General features: G+C 35.6%; 1 protein-coding gene across 1 annotated transcript; it reads right to left on the bottom strand.

Annotated features, from left to right (window-relative positions):
• Positions 1 to 27,038, bottom strand: LOC116162664 (trissin receptor-like). Its single transcript, XM_031476321.1, has 5 exons — positions 26,962 to 27,038; positions 25,942 to 26,187; positions 23,345 to 23,489; positions 11,110 to 11,269; positions 1 to 135 (listed from the first exon to the last, which is right to left on the bottom strand). The coding sequence occupies exons 2-5, from the start codon at positions 26,117 to 26,119 to the stop codon at positions 73 to 75; spliced, it is 546 nt and encodes a 181-aa protein (XP_031332181.1). The 5' UTR covers positions 26,120 to 26,187; positions 26,962 to 27,038; the 3' UTR covers positions 1 to 72.
• Positions 27,039 to 27,283: the final 245 nt, after the last annotated feature.

Here is a 27,283-nt window from a genome sequence, read left to right as displayed (position 1 = left end):
AACTCTGGATGGGTTTTATTGTGTTCTGTGGCACTATGGTATCGCCTCTTGAACTGTAGGATGTCAGGTACTTCAAGATGGCATCGATCGAGCAACGGATTGACGGGAGCTGCGATATAATATTTCAGCTGGCAGCTGCAATTTTAACGGTTAATATGGTTTGCCAGGAAACGCTGAGTTTTGCTTTTCTATGTATGAAACAACCACTTCCGGTACACAGTCCGTCAGTGTGGTATGATGTTTTTCAGAATCTGATTGGTACACTGGATGTAATGGTTTTGGAAGCACTGGTACTACTTGTGGCTGTTGAACTTGCAAAAGTAAAAAGTTATTGGTGTTTTTGTTTTACTTTTGCATCTGATGGTTTTGTTTTCAGGTTGTGAACAGATCTGAAAGTCAGCATCTCAGGTCAACAAGTGACAGGAAGAAGTGTGCATGGTATTTGTCATCTGGCCCTGAGTGACTATTTATCAGCTTTATTTGGTTTTGTTAGTACCTGAGTTTAATTGAGCTAGCTGGACAGGTGTTTATGTGGGTGGTTTAGTGACCATTTGCCATTTTACATAGCGATGACATAAAATAGATCCCATTCACACATCTCTTACATGATTTCTATTTATATGTTTTACTAGGAATTCGAACCGAACTAAATCTAAATCATCGTGGCCAAGTTCATAAAAAGACAAAATCTATCTAATACAAACGGCTTCATTTGGCCCAGAGACTTATATCTTTAGGAACTTTTCAGAAAAAATGCATATGGTTCTTTGTTAATAGTGTACAGGTGTTTTTCGATGTGTTCTAAATCGTATACGAGTATTAATGTAATGTTTTATATAACGACACTTTTAGAACGATTATGTTTAAAACACGGCTTTAGCGAGTGTTTATAACGAGTGTCTAGAGAGTTTTATAAAAAACGCGTTATAAATACATAGGTACCTACTATACTTTTTCTAACGAGAATCTGTTGCCGCTTGCGTTATTTCAGAAGGAGCCAGCAATAACATTTTTTCTCTAACATTTATCATCTCTGTCCATTTTTTGAAACAGGAATTCGCCTTGCGATGAATGTCAAAATGACAAAACCGTCAAAACTACCAACTTGATTTAGTCAACAAAATTCAAGTGATGTTTTAGAAAGTGAATTTAAGTTTTATGCTTGTGGAGGAGTAAATATTTTAAGGATTGTCCATGTAAAAGTTTGTGATATAAAATATGCATAAGTGTTGCAGATCGCGTTCCAAAGAATAAAATATAACAACGGAACATTGTGCGTAAATTTCAGTTTTCGGGCATTAAAAAGCTTTTTAACATAAAAACAACCACGGCAATAACGGACTATTAATTAGAAAAACCAAAATTACAGATGATGTCCCATAGTAAAAATATACGTCGTGATATAATGACCTGTATAATTTAAAAAATAAATTTTGATAGGTAAGCATGTAAGCCGTCGTGGAATTTTTTGACGAGAAAGGGAATTTCATAAAAGTTTCGCGAATGGTGTCGTATTTCCAAAGTGCAACACCCTGAATTGGCGTGTCGCTTTTTAATCGAAATTAGTTATTTGGGCGGTAAAGTACCTACCGTAATGCAACCGGATTTACTAGCTCTGCACGAGCGGATATCTCCCTTTCTCAGGACCAGTGGGCTAATGGGTAAATCCCATTGAATAAAAACCACAATTCAATGGTAATACTTAAGAACAACTCTAATTCGATTTACATTATATTACTCGATATACCTAACACTACAATATAATATACAAATGAGGACACCCTGAACCCTACAAAAAACGGACAATAACGGCAGTAGAAAAAACAATCTACAGACGCGAAGTTACTAATCGAGTCACTTAGTCAGAGAAGGTGGTGCGCACGAACCCGTTCACAAATCTGTCGTAGGATTTCTAGGCCTACCTCTTTGATGGTGATGAAGATGATAATCTCGTGCCTGACGCTTGCGCCTCGGTGGTAACACTTCCCTCGAACAAACTGCGGTTTCCAGGATGCCACTATCGCAAGATTCCGATATTGGCGCGCACACTAAGCACTTTGATGTGTGATCTTACGGAACGTCGCGAATCTCAAACCCGCACTTGTACGCTAATGACCGCCGTACTTATCCGCGATCTCGGACGTGCGTTGCCCAAGACGGCTATTGGCGAACTCTCCAAGTTTTCTCCTTGTACACAAAAGGAAAAAGGGTGTTACTGCATCTTGGATCTTGCCGCCACACATGGTATCACCGTTGACCGTAATAATTCACATTGGCCCGGAAACCCAATCGGTTGCACATGTGGCAGAAAGTCCATGGGCCCTTTCATGCGGAGGCGTATTATCTTACAAAGCAGGGTGTCCACAAGTTCAACCTAACTATTTTACTTACACTTAACTTAAAAAATACTATACATATACAACTCGCCACACGGGTCCTAATAGTAACCGGTGCGTTACAAAAGTTAACGTACCTACAACTTTGTAATTAAATTTAGTTCAAATTCCAATAGAGGGTTGATTAAAATCTATTTTAGGAGTGCGTTATCGATAAACTTGTTTAATTCCACCAATTAAGATGAATCGGTTCTCGAAGGTAAAGTGGAAAGCACAGTACGCTGAATGGCCGAGCGCGTATATTATGACACCAAGCTGTAGAGTTGATAGCTTTTCCTTTTCAAAGACCAGGAGCACCGAAAGAAGAAGGGCAGTATCCGTATTATTATTCCTTCCAAGTTTGATTAAGTTTTAAACATATTTAATATTCGCTTTTTAAATTTGTGAGAGTCGATGAAACTTATTGAGATACCTAGACCAAAGATCGATTATAACCCAAATAAATCTATATTCCGTATTTGCAAGTATATTATGCGTATTTTATCTATTGCTCGTAACGGATGTATGCATGAGAAATAGGAAGTAAAAATAAACAACATATACCTATAGTATAGTGATTTAAGGAATGGAAACGGAAACATCTTCGACACGAGTGCGGAAGGATGACTTTTATTAATCACCAGATTATATTTCCATTTTCGTTTCTTATTTTCTTTTTATTGTTTCTATTTTTACCAGCAAGAGATTATTACTACGTGACAGCTCGTTAACGTAATAAACCGTACGCATCCATGTGAATAATGATGACGGATTTCCATTGTAATCCAGTATTCGCCTCCCCCGGTTCTCCTGATAGATCTAGAGAGTACTTCATATTTGCAAAACATAGAATCGCATGCATTTCGATATCGAAAGTTTGAAGTGTTTATAAGAACACTTATGATCGAAACAATTCTCCAAACGGACATTTCGTCGGACGACCAATTGACCATAAAGAAAAGAATCCTATATTTCTGAGACTGGTCGTATATAATCTCTTCAGTAAGTCTATTAAAAACACCCGCCAACTTTTTAAGACTTTTGGAAGTACACTTTATTTCTGAGACAATAAATCGAAATTCGATTTATTCTTGATCACAGAAACCTCAGCTACCCTTTTTAGACATATACAATATGTTTATCTTTGCTTTTCAATTAGGTACCCGTGCATCGTCCGGTCCCGTGGAGCACGGATAATCGGGGTTTTACTTTATTGCACAGTTTTTCTACATTGTAAAAACCTATTATATTTAGTTCACTGATTCTTGATCAGTAATCCGAAATAGTTATTTGTTTCATAAATACAAAGGGGGCTGTCACTTGCCAACACATGTAGAAATGTGATGCACATGCGGAGAACACAATCCATAACTCTGCAGACGAGAAATTTTAAAACGGAACTTACTTAAAATACATGTCTCCTAGTTTCCAATGGTAAGTGAAAACCAGGATAGAAACGAGTATTCGCCGCGAAGATAGTTCGCCTGCAAGTTGCGATAAGAGCGATGGAGCGATATCATTGAAATTGAATTCCAATTAGGCCTATGTGTTAATTCAATTATCGTATATTGAAGTTTGAACGCGCTTAATTGGGTAAGCATAATTAACGACTGACGTTTTAATGACTTGCAGAAGTGCAACCATCAGACGGCGTTCAAATCAGTCTAGAAAGAAGCGCGCTTAAAAAACTTGAAGTCTGTTATCGATCCCATATTTTTCCAATATCGGCGATAATTAAAACTGAATTACTTTGGATCGCTTTCGTATTGAATACAGCCAAGAGCACTTCCTGGATTTCTTTATAAGGTAGGTAGGTAAACGGTTGATTTTGTGAGGATCTTTTGCATGTTCGCAGTCTACGTTTTGTAAGTACCGAAATTTTGAGCGTTATCGTAACTTTATTTTTTCGTAACGTATCTTGCTCTTTTTGCTTTTGCACTGTCGCCGATGACGATTTGTAAGCACAGTACTTTTGATACTGTCCGAAGATTTATTTTGTACCCGTACCGTATTTAATTGATTTTAATAATTTGGCCTTTTTCGCGTTGGTTTAGCCGTTTAGCATTAATAAGCACCGTATTAATAGTTTTTTTCTCCGCACCGTAGTTTCGCCGTACCGATAAATTAAAAAGGGTAAACTAGCCTAGCTTTAATTAGAGGGGGGGTTATTGGTCCACTTTCCCCCGTGTGATTTCCTATAGATACCGCTGGGTTTGGTTGTTTATGTCGTGTGTTTTGCTTACCTTTCAGATTCTTAGCAGCGTAACCGACAGCCGTCATTTGTCTGAGCCCTACTGACCTCTGGAAATAACATCGTCTCCATGTGGGTGCCATGGGACTTCCGATACCGTGTTTTCCTAAACCGACCTCACCAAGAGCAGGGTTTTTTCCTTCTGGTGGCGCCTGAGCAACGGAAACATCCCCGCGGTCACCGCTTCCGATAACTAATTGTTGGTTTTTAAATTATTGGTGTTAAGTATATTTAATTTATTTATGAGTAATTACTTTTTATTTGGAGTAAACTTATTTCTACTTTATTTCCAAAGCGTAACTACTTTTTGTACGTTGGTATGGTGGTACCGATTACTCCCGAAATCGTTCATTATGTACCTAAAAAATCAGGTGGTTGGAGAAAATGATATTTTATCTTTACATGTAAAATTCTTCAGTACGTGTTGATGAAAACAACACACATAAATTATATTGGGATAGGACACTACTCACAGACAAAACTATCCACAATAATAGACCAGACATTACACTTATAGATAAAACACAAAAATCCATTAGTATTATAGACATTGGCATACCCAACACTAACAACTTAACCAAAACACATGCAGAAAAACCCCGCAAATACACCGATATAGCTATCGAACTTAAGGCGCAATGGATGGAGAATGAAATCTACTGTTATAGTTCCCATTATTCTTAGTGCTACCGGAGTTATACCCAAGACAATACACCACAATTTACAACTATTAGGTTTAGATAATAACACATACAAACATTTACAAAAAGCAGTCATTATCAACACATGCCGTATTGTTCGTAAATTCCTAAACATAACACAAGATACTACATACACACATGATCCACAACGTATACATGTAAACAACAGTACCTACTCGCCCACAACACGGTACACAACCGACTGTAATATCTCCACCTCTAACCCAAACAAACACACAAATACAACAAATACAAGCAACGCAACATACACTACAATGACAAGGTCAACTCAATAAAGCTACACGTCCTAGCACAGTTAAAAATCACAAAACTCTTTCTTGTCAGAAACTCATCACGTCATCACAACCCACTCGTATTCAACCCAAACGCAAAAACCTAAACAGCACTACTGACTTACAACATGACCCACGACATACTGTATATCTCCAGATCCTCCTTTAACCCAAGCAACCACACAAATACAACTGCTTGAACAAAGAAACGCAATAAATACAAGTAACGCAACATACACTACAAGGACAGGTCTTTTTTTAAAAATTTATTATTATATATACGAACGACGTACAGACAAACACTAATCGTCACTTGATTTTAATCCGTGCGATTAGTTAACCAGCCTAGACCTGAGTTCTCACAAGAAACACACGACCATAATAATAATAGAGATTTACTAAATAGAATATAAAACAAAAAGGAGAGGTTCCAAACTAAAATAATCATATATAATACCATAAGTAGTCGAAGTATTGTCGAATATTTTTGAGCTGCTGTCACGAATGCTAGTTACGCTGATTAATACCACGAGCGCTTACGAGTATGATTACCTGTTCGATAGAAATTAAACTAAATATAACAACCAGGACATGTACCTGAGTGCCTATTGTGAGGATTCATAATAGACAGAGTAATTTGCAGTTAACCTCTCTTCGAATTGGATGTTTCCATTAATTTCGATAGTTATAATTATTAATTATTAAAATGTAATAATTATTATAAATTCAGGTGATTGCATCAAGTACAGTTACAATGTATAATTACCACGTATAATCATTCTTCTTAATTATTAAAATTTGGTATCATTAATCTTAATCTATGAATAAACACGTATTAGATCTTGACAAACCCTAAAGCATGTTTAATTAAATGGTGCGTTACTGGAATATAGCCGGCAGATGCATTCCTCCACTCCACGGACATCTGAAATGAAGTTTGGGATGTAGGTATATTAAGGGTCCTCAGATCCTTTATATAGGTTTTATGGTTGTCCGTCCTTTTGCCCTCGATTCGTCTGTGTTCGCATAACTCTACTCCTCGAACACATTTTATGGCTTTTAATTTTTCTCCGTTCGTCTGTCCGTACGTGTGTGCTATAACTCTTTAAAAGTTACCGATCGTGAAATTTGATGTACGAGTACTTTTGACATTAAGGTAGGGCGCTATTGATTTTTAGAAAGCTAGTTCAACAGGATCAAAAGTTATAGGACCTCGAGTGAATTGGGAATAGGAAAAACTGTAGGCTCAATGTAATAGAAATCAACGTATTTCATTCTCTAGGTCATGCAGCGAGTTTCGCTAATTGTTCCCAATGACTTTTACATGTGTAACAATTCAATACAACTCTTCTCTGTGGTTTAGGTCAAAAGTTTTAAGGCAAAATGTACCTAGAAGTATTCTTTGTACATGAATTTGGACATATTCACATGCACATAGTCGCGTGTGTTTGATTCAAAGGTGTTAAATTTCTTTTCTGATGCCACATGTATTTTGATCAAAACATGTCATAATCGTTATTCTTTCACAGAGATCGTTGAGAAAAAAACTCAATCCCTAAGACATGAATTTGATGCATGTTTGTTGACCATACGTATTTTCATTTTTCTTCAGGACTTTAACGAAAGCTACGAACGTTTCGTCCTTCGTGTAGGGCAATGTTAAGCAATAAAGGTTCTGTATTGACATGTATAAGTATAACATTTTGGTGGTGCCCGAAGACTAACATGAATTTGTAATTAAGAATCTGTTTTTCCATTCGCATTTGAAAACAACTTAACTGTGCATAATCGAATGACCTTGGAAATACCTAGAACCATTGTTTAACAATGCTAGCTAGAACCAACTCAAGAGTGACCGTGTGTGTATGAGTCAAGGTGCCGTAACTAAAGCTTGGTCTTGTTTTATATTACAAGGCCGTACCAGAGAATTTCGCCGGCGAAAAAGTGTAGGGTAAATGGGGGCAAAATTTCCCCTTATTGTGACAAAAAAATCGTATTTAAATATTTTGAAAAATCTTTGAAAATAACTGAGATACCACCGAAAAACTGAAAATAGATACTTTTTTTCGGGGAACCTGAATCTGTTATCAGAATATCCATAACACGATAGATGTAAAAGCTATAGGCTACTACTTTCTTATTTCTTAGAGACACCATATTGGATTTTTGTGAAACAAGATAGAGGAGAGAAAAAGAAATTCACAGAAGTATCTGTGGTTAAAATTTCAACAAAACATATTAATAAATAAGGAAGTTGACATTAAAGCTAGAGCTATACGCTACCGAATGCAAAAAGAACGAAGTTAAGGCCTCGGACAGACGGACAGACAGACGGACAGAGAAAGTGGCTGCAATAGCGCAGCCAACTTCGTTGGAAAATGCGCTAAGAAGCGCAACGTTCCTTTAAGGTATCTCTCCCTATTACCTACCTATTGTATTTAATTTACTGTCAAATATCCTGTAGTGTAGTGTAAAATACTTCAAGGTGAGTGGGACTCTTGAAACGATTCATAACACAAATACATAATAAATACTTCACATTAGCGGAGTTCACCTCAAAAATTTGGTTATGAATTATACATTGGCATGCATCATCTCGTGTGGTGTTTTGCACAATATTAAGGGTAAATGTCACTTTATATTATCGCTTGTGTAGGTAGTTATTTACAATATGGGTGGACCAATAAAAAGATCTACTTAATTAGCGAATTATGCAAGTAAAATTCGGACGTTAAGTTAAGGTTTACGAATATTAGAATGGTCAAATATACAATGGCTGTAATAGTTTACCCAATGGCGATTTTTTCCTTGCCGCTTTTGGTTTTGTCTATTAGTTTTACGCTTTTTTGCGTTTATTTTGCAACCAAATTTCCTCGAGGGCGTGCATTTTCTTCATATCCCAAAACCCACAAAGAATTCTTATTGGAGAATATCATATTCACTTTCGGCCAATTCTTATTACTACTATTACTTATTATTATTTAATGTAAGGCGGTTGTATGATTGCTATGCAGTATTTCTTTTTTTTAAATTAAGAGCATTAAAACGAATATTATGTTGCACATATCGATTATCCGATCATCAATTAGGTTTCTGGTCTCGAGAAAAGTGCTTCATATGTCTAACTCAACCGGCTTTATTGCTCCAATAATAAAAAGTCTAGTAACAGTGCCCGTTCCAATTGGAATACATAGTAGGAATCGGCATATAGGGGAGCTCCTATAACTCCTATTCCTATTCCTATCCTTGATCGTATGCTCTTGTAATATTATGAAACAGTTAAAATAAAAACGTGAAAATTAAAATGTACTATGTCAAATGACAGTTAAAACCATCGCATCGCTAGTGCCATGTATACGTTCAGTGCGGAGTGCAAAGACAAATGAACTCGATGGGAAACTAATGCGCATGCATTTCTGAAAATCTATAAGGGTTACCCAATGAACTTGTTTCAGTTAACGTTTTTATTTATATAGGACCACTTTCGGATTGTTCACAGGGAGTTGACTGCTTATTTTAAAAAGGATGTCTTATTTGTTCTAAATTTGTTGAAAACTGCTAAATTTAGAGTAAATTTGATGTTAAGCCTCCATATGTTTGAGTAGCAGTGGTCGTAAAGAAAATGTGTGTAGATATTGTAGCGTTATTGCATATTTTTCAAGAAAAGGACCACCATACCATCGCTCCGTTGGTCTGACGACTTTAGCTAGGAATATAAAAAGAATAAAAAATGTCCACTTCAAAACAAGGGCTTGAAAGACTGACCAAAGAAATTATCCAATGATTTTTGCATAAGCTTTTCAAAATTTAAAAAAATTGCAATTCTTGTCCAGATAACAAAAAAATCGTTAGATTCAAAAGTTCGGGGGATTGTTATCGAATTTGATTGAAGTATATTTTAGACATCTTTCATAGATTCTTCAGAGCCTTTTTGCAGATTTGTACGCAATTTTCTTTGGTATCTATATTTAAATCGCTCAAAGAATCTTCGAACGCTTTCCAAATCTTCATAAAAAGTATTCCTCGCACAATTTCTATTGAGTCATTACGGGTTATACAAATATTCTTGAAAGATTGCTCAAAGTGTGTCCAGAGATTCTAATAGGCTTCTCCAAGATTCTTCGCAGATTACATGTAAAATTTCGAAAATGTTTGGAAACATATACCCACTCGTAAAACCATAAAAAAGAAAGATTACGGGCTCAGAGGAGACCTCTGGAATATTTTCAAAGTATAAAGTGTGATTCAACAAATAATCTTCGGAAAAGTGTTTGCTGGTGATTTAGATAAGGTGCGACCAAGAGGGTTGCAGGTTCGAAGTCGACCCCTGAAAAATCCTTCCAGAGTTCCTACCACCATAAATTATCTCGAAAAGTTTTGTAGGACTAAGAGTCTTATTGGGATCTATGAAGAACCTCTGAGGAATGTCTGACGAATCCCTCTATAGGCAAGCTGTTATAATTTCTAAGGACTACTTCTGAAATGTATGAATATATAAAATTGTATGAAGTACAAGGTTTCTCAAAACAAAGCTTGGCCACCCAACGAAAACGAAACAGACGGTATAACTCGCAAGGAAATAGTTTGTCGAAAAATCTAATCTCTAAAGAATCTCTACAAATCTTCCAAAAAGTATCAGATGCCTTAAAAATATAACGGGATAGAATATGAGGAACCTTTCATATGTCAGGGCTTAAAAAAGATGTGTACAAATCATAGTCTTCGAAACACCACCGAAGGATCATTGGGAAACCTGTGCCGGGATTTAACCAATGATATTTTAACAAACCGGCCCACAATATACTTACAAAGTTTCCATACTCGAACCCGAGGTCGGAGATACAACCTACTAACACCAAATTTGCCATCAGATCAAGCTGCGTTAGGTGCACCGTAGATTAGTGCCACAAAAACATATGGTTCTTTCTTATGTGATTGGAAAAGTTTCGATTATGGAAGCAGGAAGAGTTAGATTTTCTTTTTTGTGTTTTAATAGTAAACCATTTTCTTAACAATTCTTAATTTAATAATTCAAGTACAAAGATAAATGGGATTTAATGGGTTGCCCTGATCAGTTTTGGATTAAATTGAATACGAGAGCACGCAGTCACTTCCAAATAGACATAAATGAACCTGATTGTTAAGGTAACATGCTTTATACTACATGACATTTCTTTAGAACAGTATGGCACCAAAGAAGCAATGAATATATTATAGGCGAAATTCACCATTTTTGACCTCTTATCAGAGTTATTAATAGGTACTGTCCGGTCTATTGAAATTCATGATGCTTCAAAATTGATACGGTTCTATAGCACAAAATGCGATGTTTCAGTTAAATTGCTTTTAGTTACATTAGCTTCAACCGCTAAGTAATTTTTGTTTAACACGTTTTTGGTGGCAGTCGATAATAATTCAGTATTCCATGAGGTTCGTTAAATATTGAATAGAGATCCAATCTTAGGCATATATTAGCAAAAGAGACTTACCCTTAATCGCGTAGGCGTTAATATTTGTTTGCAAGTGATTGGATGGATAATAGCAAAATAGCGTTCCGTACATATTACCACCAGAATGAATATGCTTGCGGTGTAGCTCAGCGAAGTCATAAATTGATACATTTTGCATAGGAAATCGCCAAGAATCCAGCTGAAAGGAAAAACAAGATTAAGTAAAAAGTGTGCATGTATTTCATATCTTTGGGTAGATATATTTTGTGTTCTAAATGGCCGTTTGCATCGTCAAATTTAAGTAGGATTTAAGAATAAGCATGGACCATAACAATGATTATGTGGTTGTCATCGATTTCATACAGGTATTTAAACAATGCATTGGCTTAAATCCGACGAAGCACACAGCCATAAATCACGTACTCCTACACCACTCATCCGATTTAGGCGATATAGGGCCCACTTGAAAGGGCTTGGTCCAAGAATTCCGTGCATACCGATATATTTTGGTTTTGCGCATGTGCAGTGTCAAAAATTTCAATTAACGCAAGTGCAATGCTAACTTTTTTATTTATGAAGATATTTAAATGAAACGTTATATGTAAGCACTACGAATATAAGTAAAATTATCGACTTTTCCAAAATGTTGTTTTGCGCATGCGCAATGCCAAGTTCTTATTTATGAAAGCATTTAAATGAAATTTTATACATGGGCATTTGGAATAAAGAAAAATCTAACACCAGTTGTAAAATTTGCTTTTGCGCATGCGTAATGCCAACTTCCTAATTTAACCCAGGGAATAGAGTGTTTTAACTTGCAAAATGAGAAGTAATTCCAATTTCTTTTGCTTGTCATAGACAGTCATCTGGTGGTTAAGAATCTAAGTTTTCGACTTCCTGCCCCTTGTGCTTCCCCCGTACCAACCCCCAAAACCCCTCAAATTTGGTTGGTCTCTTAGTTTTTTAATCATATCTTTTTAAGGGTTCACTTTAGAAAAAAATATTGTTATCAGAAATTGTAGACCATAAAGTTCTACAAAACCTTGATATACACTACTTTTTTGTGAAATGTTTATTAAAAAAGATATAGAGCTTCAAAGTTGCTTATATTTTTAAGAATTCTGAAATGTCTATGTAGATGTTTTAACCAAATTTTATACTTTATCTCTATAATTAAGAGTTTTATGAGAAAATATCTTCAACTTATAGTTGTATAAATCCCTCTACCCTGCACCCTTACCAAAGGGGATGCATCATAATTCAACTTTCAGCTTTCAACCCTTGCTAGTAGAGATGTTTGAATCACTGTGAGATTGTAGCGCTTTCTAATATACGTTTGAAATAAAAAAAATTGAAAATAATCATCAAATAATCATCCCTTTTTGTAGGGGAAGGAAAGGGTTAAAATGAAGTAAGTCCACTTTTCTTATTTGATCATTGTATTCGAAAGCGTCATAATCACACAGTGATGAATACCTACTACGACCAATGGGTGGAAGTGCTATCATCGCTTTCGATAGGGATGCAAGGTACGGAGTTTAATAGCACCATGACTTTATAATCGAGGTATTTTCTCATATGAATCTTAATGATTATAGATATAACATACAATTTCGTTAAAATATGTACATACATATAAATTTCGGAATCTTCAAAATAAAGACAATTTTGAAGCTCTCTATCTTTTGAAATAAAAAATTTACGAAAAAGAAGTATATACCAAATTTGTGTACAATTTGATGGTCTACAATTTCTAATAACAATATTTTTTTGTAAAGTGAACCTATAAAAAGATTTCTTTGGTTTTAGGGGTGGTACGGAGGAAGCACAAGGGGTGGGAGGTTAAAAACTTGGATTCTTAACCATCAGATATTCCTCCATGACATGCAAAAAAATTGGAACTACTTCTCGTTTTGCAGGAAATGGCCCATTTTCAGTCTCTTATTTCTCGGACTAATTTACTGAAGCATTTAAATGAAATTTTAATACATAGGCACTTGGAATACAAGCAAATCTAACACCAGTTTTAAAATTTGGTTTTACGCATGCGCAACGGCAACTTTATTTTTTATGAAAGCAGTTAAATGAAATATCGTACGTAGGCACTTTAAATGAAACTAACACTAATACCGGTTTCAAAATTACTGTTTACGCATGCTGTATAATTTATTTATTAAGGTATTCCATGAAATTTCTAATGTAGACAATGCGCAATGCTATTTACGAAAGAATTTAAAACAAGTTTCATATGTAGACACTTCGAATAAAAGTAAAACTAATGCCCATTTCATAATTTGTATGTATTTGTATACGCTCCCCTGTTTTTCATTACACTGTATAGACTTTGACGATAGGCGGCTCATTTGAAAGAGAATGGAGTAAGGATCTCGTGCCTACCGGTATTTTTTCCTGGTCCTAGCATTAATATTATTACAAGGAAAATACGCTCTCGTCATTTATGTTTGCATAATGACTTTTTAAACTTGTTATTTTCGTTTACGCTGTAGGCTGTAGGTATAAAGCCCCGCCTCAGTAGTGGTATACATCGTCTGGCAACGGCAAGCAAAGGCATTACTATGTGACAGGAATAAGGATTTTTAATCTACTACGTAGCGAAACGTATGTTAAACCCTCGAATATATCTATTTCATTGAATGTAAGAGATAAATTTGGTGGCAGCAGAAAAAATTCGAGACGATTTATTAGCTTTCGAATGGATCTAAAGTCCAACTAGATGATCAATAAAACACAAACCGTAAAGAATTTTGAGCCAATTTGTTCAAATTGCATATATATACTACCTTTGCTGAATTTTAACTTGCACATTTCGAAGTGTAGCGGAGATAATAATAAAGCGGATCTAAAAAAACGGCAGAGCACCTTGGTTGGACCCTACGGGGTCATTGGATTTGACCCATTTTCAATAGACTTGTCAAATGTGGCATATAGGTCAACTGTGCAAAAGTTTCAACCGAATAGGTTCAAGCGTTTGCCAGATTTAGAGAGGCGTGATCCCCGGGATCATTGGATTTGACCCATTTTCAATAGGCTCGTTACATGTCGAATGTAGGTCAACTGTGCAAAGTTTGAACCGAATTGGTCCAAGCGTTTGGCAATTATCGTGTACACGGGCGGACAGACCGACACCATCGACTCTCCTATAAAGCTTACATCGCTTTGCTCTGTTGCTTAACAACATTACGTTAGCAGTTAGTTCTATTCGAGTTTCGGTTATATCCACAAGCCTTGAATTTATTATAGAATAATTACATTTCAACTTTTTCTCTACTGTCTTGTTGCTTTGAATTTGCTGGCAGAGTAGCATTTGGCATGTGACCTATTTTTTTCTTATGGTGGTCAGTTTGGTTCCTGACTAAAATGTGAATATTCTAGAAATCTCGATAGACATCGAGGCGCCATGAAAGATTAATCATCGGCGAGAAGCAACTAAGGCGGATGTATCGCATTGTTTCTGAAAAATTTTACATGTTTGTTTTAGAACATTCGGAAGCGTTCGAGAGTACTCGAGCGCATTCCAAAAAGATTGTTGCTTGCTATATAAGCAAATCGAATTGTGATTCGAGTTAGTTCCAACATCGATTCCGATAGTGAAATATTAGTGACAAATAGGTCGTGCTCGTGTTATGTAATAAATTGTGAGTGATACATTCTAATTTAGCGTTATATTAATCTATTTCAAATGTAAATGTATTCTTAATTAATTGTAAATACAGGAACCACGTACTTAGATTTACGTTGCACTATGATTTTCTATGTCGTTTTGACTCGAGAATGATGAGAGATAGCAATGTCAAACCTTCATCAATAAATTTCTATAAATTCAGGGATCAGTGCTATTGAATATGATTAGGATGGCAAGTCGTGTTTCCGAATACGAGCTGATTTAATTAGGTACCTACAAGCGTTGTACAAAAGATCTACGCGGTGATTATTTTGTTTGCACAGCAATCCTTTAGACAACCTAATCCAGCATATTAAACCTGTCAAAAGTAAATTAGTTCTATGGTATACAGAGGTAGTGCGTCTAATATGTTTAAAAATGTAATAAAAGACGCTGTACGATTCCGTAGAGAATTAGTGTTAGACCACTTCCGCTTCACAAGAGCATCATCTAAAGGAACCGCGTGGACGACTGAGTTTACATTGTACTTGACTAGACTTTTACATTTATTTCGTCAAAAACTGGGTGTTTGTTACGTTTTAGTTGACTTTTAATTTCGAACAAATCGGCGGTACACAAAATGGACCCGGGGCGCACGTTTCTGGTTAAGGGCGTACGGTAATCATTAGTGCCAATAGCTAATAACTGAAGCTAATAGCTAAAGTACGTAATAAATAAGGAAGGCCCTTTTGACATCTCCGTGGGTTATGAAGCGAATTGCATGAAATTCAATATGCGTATAGCTTTAGCCATATAAAAGGCAATTCCAAAAGTTGAGGCTAATCGATCAACATTCAAAGTGTCCTTTTGGCATCTCGACCATTTATAAACCGAATTGCAAACTTTCCTATTTATGAAAGCATTTAAATGAAATTTGATACGTAGCCATTTGGAATAAAAGCAAATATAACGTGGTTCTGCGCATGCGCAGTGACAACTTTGTTTATTTATGGAGGAATTTAAATGACATTTGAATTGATACATACCCACTTGGAATAAAAGCAAATTTAACGCCAGTTTCAAAATTTGGTTTTGCGCATGCGCAGTGACAACTTTGTTTATTTATGGAGGGATTTAAATGAAATTTGATGCATAGCCACTTGGAATAAAAGCAAATTTAACACCAGTTTCAAAATTTGGTTTTGTGCATGTGCAGTGTCAACTTTCTTATTTATGGAAGCATTTAAATGAAATTTGATACATAGCCACTTGGGATAAAAACAAATGTAATGCCAGTTTCCAAATTTGGTTTTGTGCATGATGTGCAGTGCCAATTTTCTTATTTATGGAAGCAATTAAATGAAATTTCATACATACACTTTAAATAAAACCAATACTAACACCAAGTTCAAAATTTGGTTTTGCACATGCTATAGCCATATCCAGGAGCTCATTTTCTATATTTGTTTACACGTTTATTTAACTTAGATTCAATGTGCAGAGTTTTGGATTTAACAATTAGACTTAATTTATTTCTGCAGGTTTATACTGTTTTAATACAGGAGGGTGCTCTGTTTCTTCTATATTTCTCTGCGTTTAATTGAAGGCATCAAACCGAATGTCATCCATGGTTTTCTGATAACCTCACTATGTCGCAAAAATGTGGTCGTAAAGTATTAAGAATTTCTTTTTATTATACCTGAATCTCCGTTTTGAAAAGACAAGTGCTTTAAAGGTTGCTAAGTAATGTTACTTCAAATATTACTTGTGAAACGGTCACCTTTTACAAACAAAAATTGAAACTATCAGATAAATCGTCTGTATACATTAAAAATTATAAGATTCCCAAATTGCAGAGGAAATAAACAGGCAAGTTGAACAAATGCTACACAACGACGTGATCGAACCCTCGGTTTCTGAATACAATAGCCCAGTTCTATTAGTACCTAAAAAATCCACTAACGGTGGAAAATCGTGGCGATTGATTTCAGACAATAGGAAACTTATCGCTGAGAAATTTCCATTACCTCGTATAGACGATATCTTAGATCAACTAGGTAGAGCCAAGTGGTTTTTAGTGATCAACTTAATTTCACGATTCCATCAAATACCCTTGGAAGATGAGTCGCGAAATTTGACATCCTTCAGTGTCGATTCAGGTGCTTGTCGTTTTAAAAGGCTACCTTTTGGTGATTTAAGTAACTTAAAAAACGTATTTGAAACTTGCAGAAAATTTAATTTAAAACTTAATCCGAAAAAATGTCAACTTTTTAGGAAGGAAGTTACTTATTTAGGTCATAAAATTACAGACCAAGGTATTCTATCGGATGACTCGAAATACGATATTATAAAAAACCATCCAACACCACAGACCGCTGACGAAGTAAAACGCTTCGTAGCATTTTGCACCTATTACCGGAGGTTTATTCCGCATTTCTCGTCGGTTACTATAACCCATTAAATAAGTTAACTAGGAAAAATGTAGAATTTGTTTGGTAGGAGGAGTGTGAGAAGTCTTTTAACCGGCTAAAGAATGCTTTAATTAGTCGTCAAATTCTTCAATATCCAGATTTCTCCAAGAAATTTATTCTTACTACTGACGCTTCAAACGACGCTTGCGGAGCCGCCCTTTGTCAAAGTTTCGGAGGTATCGAGTTACCAATATCTTACGCATCACGTTGGGCCATAAAACATTTTCGTTGCTACTTATATGGTACAAAATTTCTGGTCAAAACCGATCACAGACCGCTAGTATTTTTATTTTCATTAACAAGGATGCGTCTCGATCTAGAAGAATTTGATTTTGAAATAGAGTACATCAAAGGGAAAGAAAATGTAGGTGCGGACGCATTATCAAGGTTAACGAAAGATTTTCTGAGAGAAATGCGCATTGACGCGGACCAAATATTAGCTATCACCTGATCCATTGTCTAGTTCAAAAACATCAAACATTAACCCCAAACGATTAGATGTCCATATGCCGACAAAATTCACGTTAGAAATATGAAACAACTATTAAGTATTAAATTTACCGTTGCTAAAATTTGAAATTCACCCTACTTACGTTAAAATATTAATAATAAGTCGTCAAAATAAAACGAGCGCTCATACATTACTGTTCCGGTCATAAATGATAATTTTGCATTAGAGCAAATATTATCTCAGCTAGACAAAGAGGCTGGTGGATCGTAAGTTTAGTAAACTAAGAATAAATTTAGACGACAAAATACATGTACTGCACTGCGTCCCTGCCTATTCTCCAATCGGCTTAAGAGCGGTGCTTCCAGTACAAATTTATGGTACAAACATTTGTATGAATCTGTATACCCGGTGTTGTGGCGTTACGTGGCAAGTTCAAATGGGTCAAAATTGTTTGTTTTTCCATTAGGTACCTACCTATCCAACAAATTTGCATAGAGATAACGTAATTTAAATGTAGTTAACGGCGCTATATAAAATGAAGATCTTATAATGTCCAGAGTTTTCTAATTTATTTTATTACGTGATTAATACGAAGCTTCAGACGGAGTTTTTCAAGGGACTGCAGGTATATTTCACACAAATTGCGTAATTATGTATACTGGTGGATCTTTTAGTGGAAAGAAATAATGACTAGCTTTCAAAAAACTTTCGACGCGATTTAATTTAATTATTTATTGGCCCAACAGATACAAAAGCGTGCAATTATAGCGCACACGCACATTCGTATTTCCCATATTACCTAATTAGTAATAGCATTGAATAATAAATCTATTATTCAATGGTAATAGCAAATAAACTAAGCCACTAACAAATTCATAATAAATAGGGAAGGCTTAATTTTGCGTAATTAAACGGATGAGTGAATCCCTCGAAAGACATAAAATATCGTTACTGTGGGAAGTACATTATAATTATGACAAATGATGTAGAACTGCGACTTTTATTTTAGGGAACGGTAAATAAAAGCTTTTTTCTATTTCGGTGTTACAATGAGAATTTTGTGCAACTGTTTTCGGCAAAAACAGTGTTTCAATGAGTTCCATTGTAACATTGTTTTTGGTAACTTTTCATCTCTAAGTTGGCAGTTCGCCAAGACGTCAACGTCAAATCATCAGATGTGAAATCAAATTACGTAAAATTTATGTGTTTTCCTTGATTTTTGGTACACGTACGAAGAACTTAATACATTCCAAATCAGCAGTTTACACATCCACCATAAATAAATTTATCTACGAATAAAAAATTACACATTCATGGAATTTAAAGTTTCCAAATGTCAGTGTTGTGTTTATCTACGCTGCCAACTTAAAATTTGTCAACGTAAATGGTATTGCCAACTTAAGACATATTAATTCTAAAGTTTCCTGTAGTATTTCATAATTACTTTTTAATTAAATTAAAGCCCCGAAATAGAAAAAATAGTATGAAAAACACGTGTTACAATGCTTTATTGTAATACTCCTATCTTGTNAGAATAGTACATTGAAATACAAGTGCAGAAACGGTATTATTGAAAAACGAGTATAAATGTAGGAACACGAGCGCCAGCGAGTGTTCCTATTATACGAGTTTTTCAATGACCGTTTCGGCATGCGTGTTTCATACTATTTTTTCTACGAAAGTGAAAAATTCTTCTCTAGAAATTAGAAATTTCAACTAGCCAAATAACGACAAAAAATCGTATAGTCTGATCGTAGTTGGATGTTTCAATTGTAAATGATCCAGTAAGCCGGTTGCCATGACAAAACATAATTGTTTGAAAAATCGTAAATTTAAGTCAAACAATTTGTGGCGTAGTGAAGAAGTGTTAAGATAGATTTTGACGAAACTGAAGATGAAGAAGGTATGTGCACCCCGCCGGACGTTGCGGAAATGGCTAATGCGGTTTCGCATGAATTGCTACCCCAAAAGTGTAAGCAGCGTTTCGGAAAGGAGCGTTTTCATAAGAGAACAAATCGCTAAGTTTTTGGGAGAAGCGCCTGATGAAACATTTGTAATGATGAAGGTTTGTGAATTTCTTATTGTATTTTTAAATCATAAATAAGCATAATTTAATTACAGGTTGCTCTCGTCCTTGGAGTGGCTGGAGCTTGCCGTCGGAGCGAACGTTGTAAAATGACTGTAACGGATTTCACAGAACAAGATGCAATTTTATTGATACTTAACGATTCCTGACTCCAAGAATCATGTCCCAAGAACGTTTTCTGTAGCAGAAGGCAAAGAAAATTCTACCATTGTCTGTCTTATATAACGAAACTGTGAATAAAGCAATACAATTACAAAGAGTTACTTCGCATATGTTTATTAGCGTGTAGAAAATGCGTGCAGAAAATATTTTTGCCGCACTAGTGTTTCAAAGACCTGTTTTCACAATCAATTTACCTACAAAAACAATCGTGTTTCTACACTTTCGTAGAAAAAGCTTTTTTCTATTTCGGTGTTACAATGAGAATTTTGTGCAACTGTTTTCGGCAAAAACAGTGTTTCAATGAGTTCCATTGTAACATTGTTTTTGGTAACTTTTCATCTCTAAGTTGGCAGTTCGCCAAGACGTCAACGTCAAATCATCCGATGTGAAATCAAATTACGTAAAATTTATGTGTTTTCCTTGATTTTTGGTACACGTACGAAGAACTTAATACATTCCAAATCAGCAGTTTACACATCCACCATAAATAAATTTATCTACGAATAAAAAATTACACATTCACGGAATTTAAAGTTTCCAAATGTCAGTGTTGTGTTTATCTACGCTGCCAACTTAAAATTTGTCAACGTAAATGGTGTTGCCAACTTAAGACATATTAATTCTAAAGTTTCCTGTAGTTTTTCATAATTACTTTTTAATTAAATTAAAGCCCCGAAATAGAAAAAATAGTATGAAAAACGCGTGTTACAATGCTTTATTGTAATACTCCTATCTTGTGGACACTCGTGGCTACGCTTCGCGTCGCCACTCGTGCCACAAGATAGTCGTATTACAATAGGTCGCATTGTAACACTTGTCTTTCAATATACTATTTCCAGTATTAGGTATCTGGGAAATAGAAATACGAATAAATCGAGTAGGAATGGGCGGGGTAACTTTCGTATTATTAAAGATTGAGATTAGATTACATGAGCAATGCTGTAGATCGGGAAAATTGGTAATGACGGTAATGTAATTAAGCGCCCTATCGCACAGTATTAAATAAAACGTTATCACTTCATATGCGAGTTAGTGTAAAAGTTGCAAAAGCAGCGATATTTCCATTTTTTTACAATTGAAAGAATAAAACTCCATTGCAAAGACACTGCATGTCGTAAGAGGTGACTGACCAATGGTACAGGGTCGTGAAAGACCATGTATACAATCACGCGTTTTTCATTGATGTCATGGGAAACCAAATAAGGCACGTAAATGTACTAGGCAAAAAGGATTGTTCGTGAAAGTAATGTGTCTCCCGGACATTGTCGATAATAGACGCTATCAGAATCTTTGTATTTCAAGACTGCAAAAAAGAACACCGTCAGAAATTGGAGAACGAGGCGGATGTTTCATTAGCGAAAACCGCCGTATTGCTTAACAATTCGTCCTAGATTCCAACAACAGTAAATTTGAAGTTTGCTGCATCGTAGCCGTTCATGTTATATGTGCCAACAAATTATTAAAATTCAAATAGGTGTTATTATGCCTTTTAAAAAGAATTGACGAAGGTGAATTTTACAATATTTGTGTTTTATCAGCCCTTTTTAATATTATAAGGAGGAATTTAGATCTTGTTTGTGAGACAAGACTTCGTTGTTTATTGTTAGATATACCCACTGGCTAAGTATATGCATTTGTCTTAATGAGATTTCAAAGGTTAAGTTAGAAGTATGTAGTTAGAAAAAGGTATGGCGTGTGACAGTTTTTCACTCACTGCAAATTTGTTTATTGGTCTATGCGAAATCACAAATACCAAAAACTTAAACTTCAGTCGTTTTTTAAATTTTATATTGACGTTAAAAAGAGAGTACCGCGGCTGATAACTGGACACCCTAAAAAGCTCATGATGACCGTGATTTACGTTCAGTGAAAAGTGGTACTTCTTGGTGGTCATGAACTATTTTAGCCAATGTTTTACCAAATTAAGACTCGACAACTGTTGCAGACGTTTTAGGAAAAGAACTTCTTCACTGACCAGGAAGGAAATTTTGAGTCCTAGGTGTTCCAAACTATATATATTGGATATTCGTAAGACTAGAACCAACCACTGCTTTACACCCATAATAAAACGGAATGGTAAAACATATGAATGGGGAAGCACTTGTGCAAAGTGGTGTCCAATATCCACATTTCTACATTTATTCCTGATTGCAAACCGTTCTGCAGTATAGGGAACCACATGACTGAGCCCAGTTCCCGTGTACGTCAGAAATTGGGTCCCATCAAAGATAATGTCCGTCATAATGTGCACTTAGCTAGCGATAGGATGAAAGTGCAGTATGACTTGAAGGCCAAGCTGGTGATTATCAAGCCGAAGATCTGGTTTGGTTGTATCGCCCCCAAACACAACCCGGGCTATGCCCGACATTGCAAAGAGCTTGGAAAGCACAAATGATTTAATACTTTCGTGTTATTATTAACTAAATAATTAAAATAGGGGTCAGGTCACGTGATAGGTCACCTAAGACTAATCTCCAGTACAATCGTCGTCCGTGTTGAGGGGCCCAACAGGTTTAAGAGGAGGGCAGTATAAGTAGGCGTTCATACGGAGGCGATATATCGTACGAGAGAAGAGATTATTGAAATTCAAAGGGAGGCGATAAATAAGGTTCACCATCGCGCGATTGCGCAGCATATCGTACGTGAGGTATCGTTCAAAATGTAACAGTCGTCGTCTCGGCGATTTGTCGCATACGATATTGTATTCTGCCCACATTTCTATAGCTTTAGGGCGCGCCGATTTTATCGCCCGCTGTATATACACTCCATAGCGATATATCGTTGCAACATATCACCTATACGATGTACATCGATTCGATCCCGAAGTGTTAAATAGCGAAATTCGTGCTCGTGCTATAAATGTGTTATAACTTTGAATGTAAGCAAGTGATACATAATGGTAGTAAAGTAAAAAAATCGCATCTTTTTTCCTGCTGTGTTTTCAGAAAAATGCAAAACCTCTTGGATTAATATATAAAAATTACAATTTTGTGACAGTAGCTTGAATGTTTTTGAGCGATATTTGACAGATCTATGACATCATAGATAATTTTTTTCAATAGTACCCTCATTTATTTTTAGTATAAAGGAATCCCTCTGTAGAGGATTTCTTTGATATAGGGTTTAACCTAGTTCACTTTCATAAGAAATGACATTTTTTCTGTGTATCACTTTATAGGGACTATCACTAACTAAAAAACTAGGGCCCTATTTATTAAAAAAAAGTATCCAATGACGTTATAGATCTTCTGAAAGATATGGATCAAAAATATTCAAGCTAGTGTCATCAAATTTATATACCAATCGAACTGTTTTTGATTTTTCTTAAAAAGCAACAAGAAAAAACACGAATTGTTTGCGTTTTTGCGCGTCTTCTCGATTGAAAGAAAATTAATGCGTGGTTTCAGTACTGGTCCCGGTTCTTTCGGGTTTGTATTATTAGTCGATGACTTCACACTTAATCAATGTATAGGTATACTTACTCAGTCGCAAGATAGGTCGAAAGGTTTTGAAAGACGCAGAATATCCCAACACAAAAGTCTGCCACCGCCAGGTTCGCGAGAAAGAAGTTCGTAATCGAACGTAGTCTTCGGCTTATTGTAACCACCAATATTACCATTAGATTTCCTGTAAGCAAAAAGGAGTAACAGGTTAAGTCGTTTTGGTAGCGGCATAGAGGAAATACAATTGCATCACTCCATTATGACAAGGACTGAAGTGTCACTTTTGTCCCTCCGGGATTAAATTTGGACGAAAACCCCGGAAAGATTAAGTTACTAACAAGGCATTTTCATTAGGTTGTTCCACATTTTTTATGCGGCACCACTACTTAAACACATCGTACTGCTGCTCATATAGTTTTTTGGACTTCGGTGGTAACAATTCTTCGCCTACTTCGGCCGCTCTTTTATCTATATCAAATACACCTTTGTCATTCATTACCAAGCTGACGACACTAGCAATGACAGTTTCCAAATTATTTTTTGTTACCATAGCATAGGGTTTGTCGTACCAACGCAACGTTCCTATGGTAACTTGTTAAGCAGCGATTTTTCAAAAGAACGCGTTCTGTAACGCCATATATAATGTATACCTACGTTTCAGTTTCGGAAGTACGAAAAATATCGTATATACCTTGCGACTGAAGTAGAGTAGTCTTATGCCCAGTTGCACCAACAAAATTAAGCCTTGCTTAAAGTTAAGTAGAACTTAAAATCTATGGCAACGATTATTAAGACAATCGTTGCTATGGCATGCTTAACTTTAAGCGATACTTAATTTTGACGGTGCAACTGGCCATTAATCCCTCAGGTAAATTATATAAACTTTACCTTCGGGATTAAAAGTACTACTTCAGTCCCACGGTATATAATATACTATTTACGTACCGAACGTTATTTCATGAAAGTTGAAAGTCGGAAAAGTTTGGTGGTCGCTTTAGACTTTTTTGGTTTTGAATTTACAAATTTGCCAGTATAAGAAATTTTTATACGTGTACCGCTTCACAGTGAAGAAGAACGGAAGTAAAATGCAATAAAATAAAGCGTTTTCAGATAAGAAGGAGAAGGTCATTTCTGGAGAGGGCGTTCCACGGAAGCTTATTCCAAGATCAAATTTGTATATTTTTTATGAATGATAAGCAAACCCATGCACAGATTTTGGTGATTTTTTCTCATTAATTGTAAAGTTGAATTTCAAAATCATTCTACCGTTCATTTGTGTGGGTTAAATTTTGTTTAGCATCCAGAAGTGTGTGAATCTTTTGAATAGGAAAATGTACCAGGTGTTGTATTACTTACAAATATTAATTAATAATGTAGTAAGATAATTAATTAGATTTGGCACGTGATCACAACACAGGGTTCGGAATTCTATTTTGCATTTGTTGAATGAATTACATCAATATTTTAAATCACGAAAAAGTTGGAGCGATAATACTTTAATTAATATATTCATAGAATGCAATTTATATGAGTATTTATTTGAGAGTGATCAAACCAGAGTATCAGATGTTGATTTTCAGATTATAAGGGAAAATAAGGAAACAGCTTTCCGCAAGGTAAGAGTATTTAAAAGTTTACTTATTACTGAGCTAATCCTGGATTTAATTATGTCATTACAGAAAAATAATTTTTACTAGTCCAGTAGAGAACAAGAGATGTGCTTTATATGTTGCAGTTCTATTCCACTTTCAAGTGAAATTTTACCGATACTAACCTAAAAAATATGGGTTAGATCAACGCCTTTCATAACTTGTTTCTCGTTTAATAACACTAATTTTTAAATGGCCAATCTTAGAGTTTATCCAAAACCGAAAAATGTCCTCAAAGGATACCATTTTGGGACTTTACAAAACATCCAAAATAGTGTAACGGACATGGCGGTTGAAGACTTCCAGCAGTTCCAGCGCTACTACCAGAAATGGGAACAACGTCTCCACCAGCATGTAGCTGCCCAAGGGAACTACTTTGAGAGGAATAAAATTGATGTTTGGACGTTTTGACGAAATCGACATTATTTTCGCATTATTTTGTTCATTTTATATAACAACTTTATTTCTTAGTTCATTAACGATCCTCGAGATCGTTTATAATTTTGTATTGCTGTTTGTCTCTCCGTCTGCCTATCAGTTTGACTGTTTGCCTGTCTGTCTGTCCGTCTGCTTGTCCGCCCGTCTTTCCATCTAGTCTGCCCGTCTGACAGCGTGTCCGTCTGCCTGGGCGGTTGTTCGGCTGCCCGTCTGTCTGCCCGTCCGTCAGTCTTTCCGTGTGCACGATAACTTTGCTTAGAAACATCCGATCGCTTTAAAAATTGGTATCTGGAAGATCGTTCGGTATTCAGTTGTGTTCGGATTTTTAAATATGCGAGAACAAGCATTGTGCACACTGTAAACTTAATATAATAAATAGCGATACTCAGGTCACACCAACTCGCATTGGGTTTTGAAAATGGTTTATCTCTTACTCTGCACAAGAAGCAAGCTCAACTGAAAGCTACTAAAACACTTTTCTGTATAGTAAAAAATGTAGTTAGTCCGTAAGAGCATACGATTTGAATAAAAGCAGATATTATGACTTACCAAAAAAGCACAGGCAGAAGACAAGTGAATATATGGTTATAAAAATAACCCTAATGTAAGTCCTATCAAAAATGTAGTCATCGACTTCATAATCCAAAATGTTCGTTAAGTTTCTTGTACCATTCCCATCTAAAGTCAATTGGCTAACATTTCCGGTGCAGTTCGTATAAAGCTCCATAATGAGTTGCCTTTATATCCAGCGAACGAGTTTCGCTCCTCTCCCAATCATTTTTAATATAAACGAACCTGAAACAATAAATTCCGATTAAAATCTATGGAGTATAAGTTTAATGGATTTGTAGCGTGTGTCCCAGACATCGCGGCGCCAACAGGCGCCATCAAGACGATAAAACTTTGAAAAGTTCTGCGATTTTTTCTAGAAACTTTCCGTTTGTTATGTAAGCAAATTGAAGAGTGTAATGGAAGTTCCAACATCGACGCCGAATTGATGCTAGTGATTTCGCGCTGATTTTGTTATAAATGGACATGTGATAAATTTGTGAGTAAGTGATAAACAATAATTATCTGTTATTAATCAATTTATTTAACAACTATTATACATTTATTATTAATATATTAATTGTTAAATGAGTAAGTTTACGTTACAGGTTTATTTCTTAAGTGGGGCGGTGTGTATTGGTAAATTTATTTCGTATGTCGATCACGTATCGTTGGATAACGAAAATATTACTTGCGCGATTTTATGCGGCTATAGCTGCTAAGGAATTGCAAAAAAAACAAATGCCACTTTTACAGTGATAGCACCTGCTTTTTCATCACTAACCGATTGGCGTTTCCGCTAGATATTTTACGTTCAGTTGAGTAATTTGTAGCAAAACATTTTCCACTCTTTGCCTATACCTTTTAGGTTATCCGATACTTATCAATGTCAAAACAAAATGTACCTACTAATGCATACTGAAATTTCAATACCATTCTACACACCACTGCGAGTAAAAAATTCAATCACCACATCACCTGAGAACAAAATACAAAGTACAACGAACAAGGTACACTTACCCAAAAACTATCAATTTATAGAAGCCGGTTAAAACGATATTCGGAAACTGTAGATAGAAAACGCCTTAACACACAATTTAAACGTAAACGAAAAGCTATTTTACAGATCACTTTTGCCTTGAAATGTGATACAGGCGCATTTTTCGGTTCATTAGAAACTCTATTGTACACTTTATAAATTCGAAATTGAATGGTCCTTTGGTAAAGAGAGGTTTTTGTGTCTATATGGTGAAATGGTTGTGTATATCCGATTCATAATTTATTATGTTGTATAGCTACGTTGGTGGCTTTGACAGAATTACTTTTTTCTATTTCGGTGTCA

This window comes from Photinus pyralis, unplaced genomic scaffold, assembly GCF_008802855.1.
Source record: "Photinus pyralis isolate 1611_PpyrPB1 unplaced genomic scaffold, Ppyr1.3 Ppyr1.4_LG2, whole genome shotgun sequence".
Taxonomy (NCBI): Eukaryota; Metazoa; Arthropoda; class Insecta; order Coleoptera; family Lampyridae; genus Photinus; species Photinus pyralis.
Note: the sequence above shows the minus strand (reverse complement) of the source record. Positions and strands in the feature narration are given on the sequence as shown.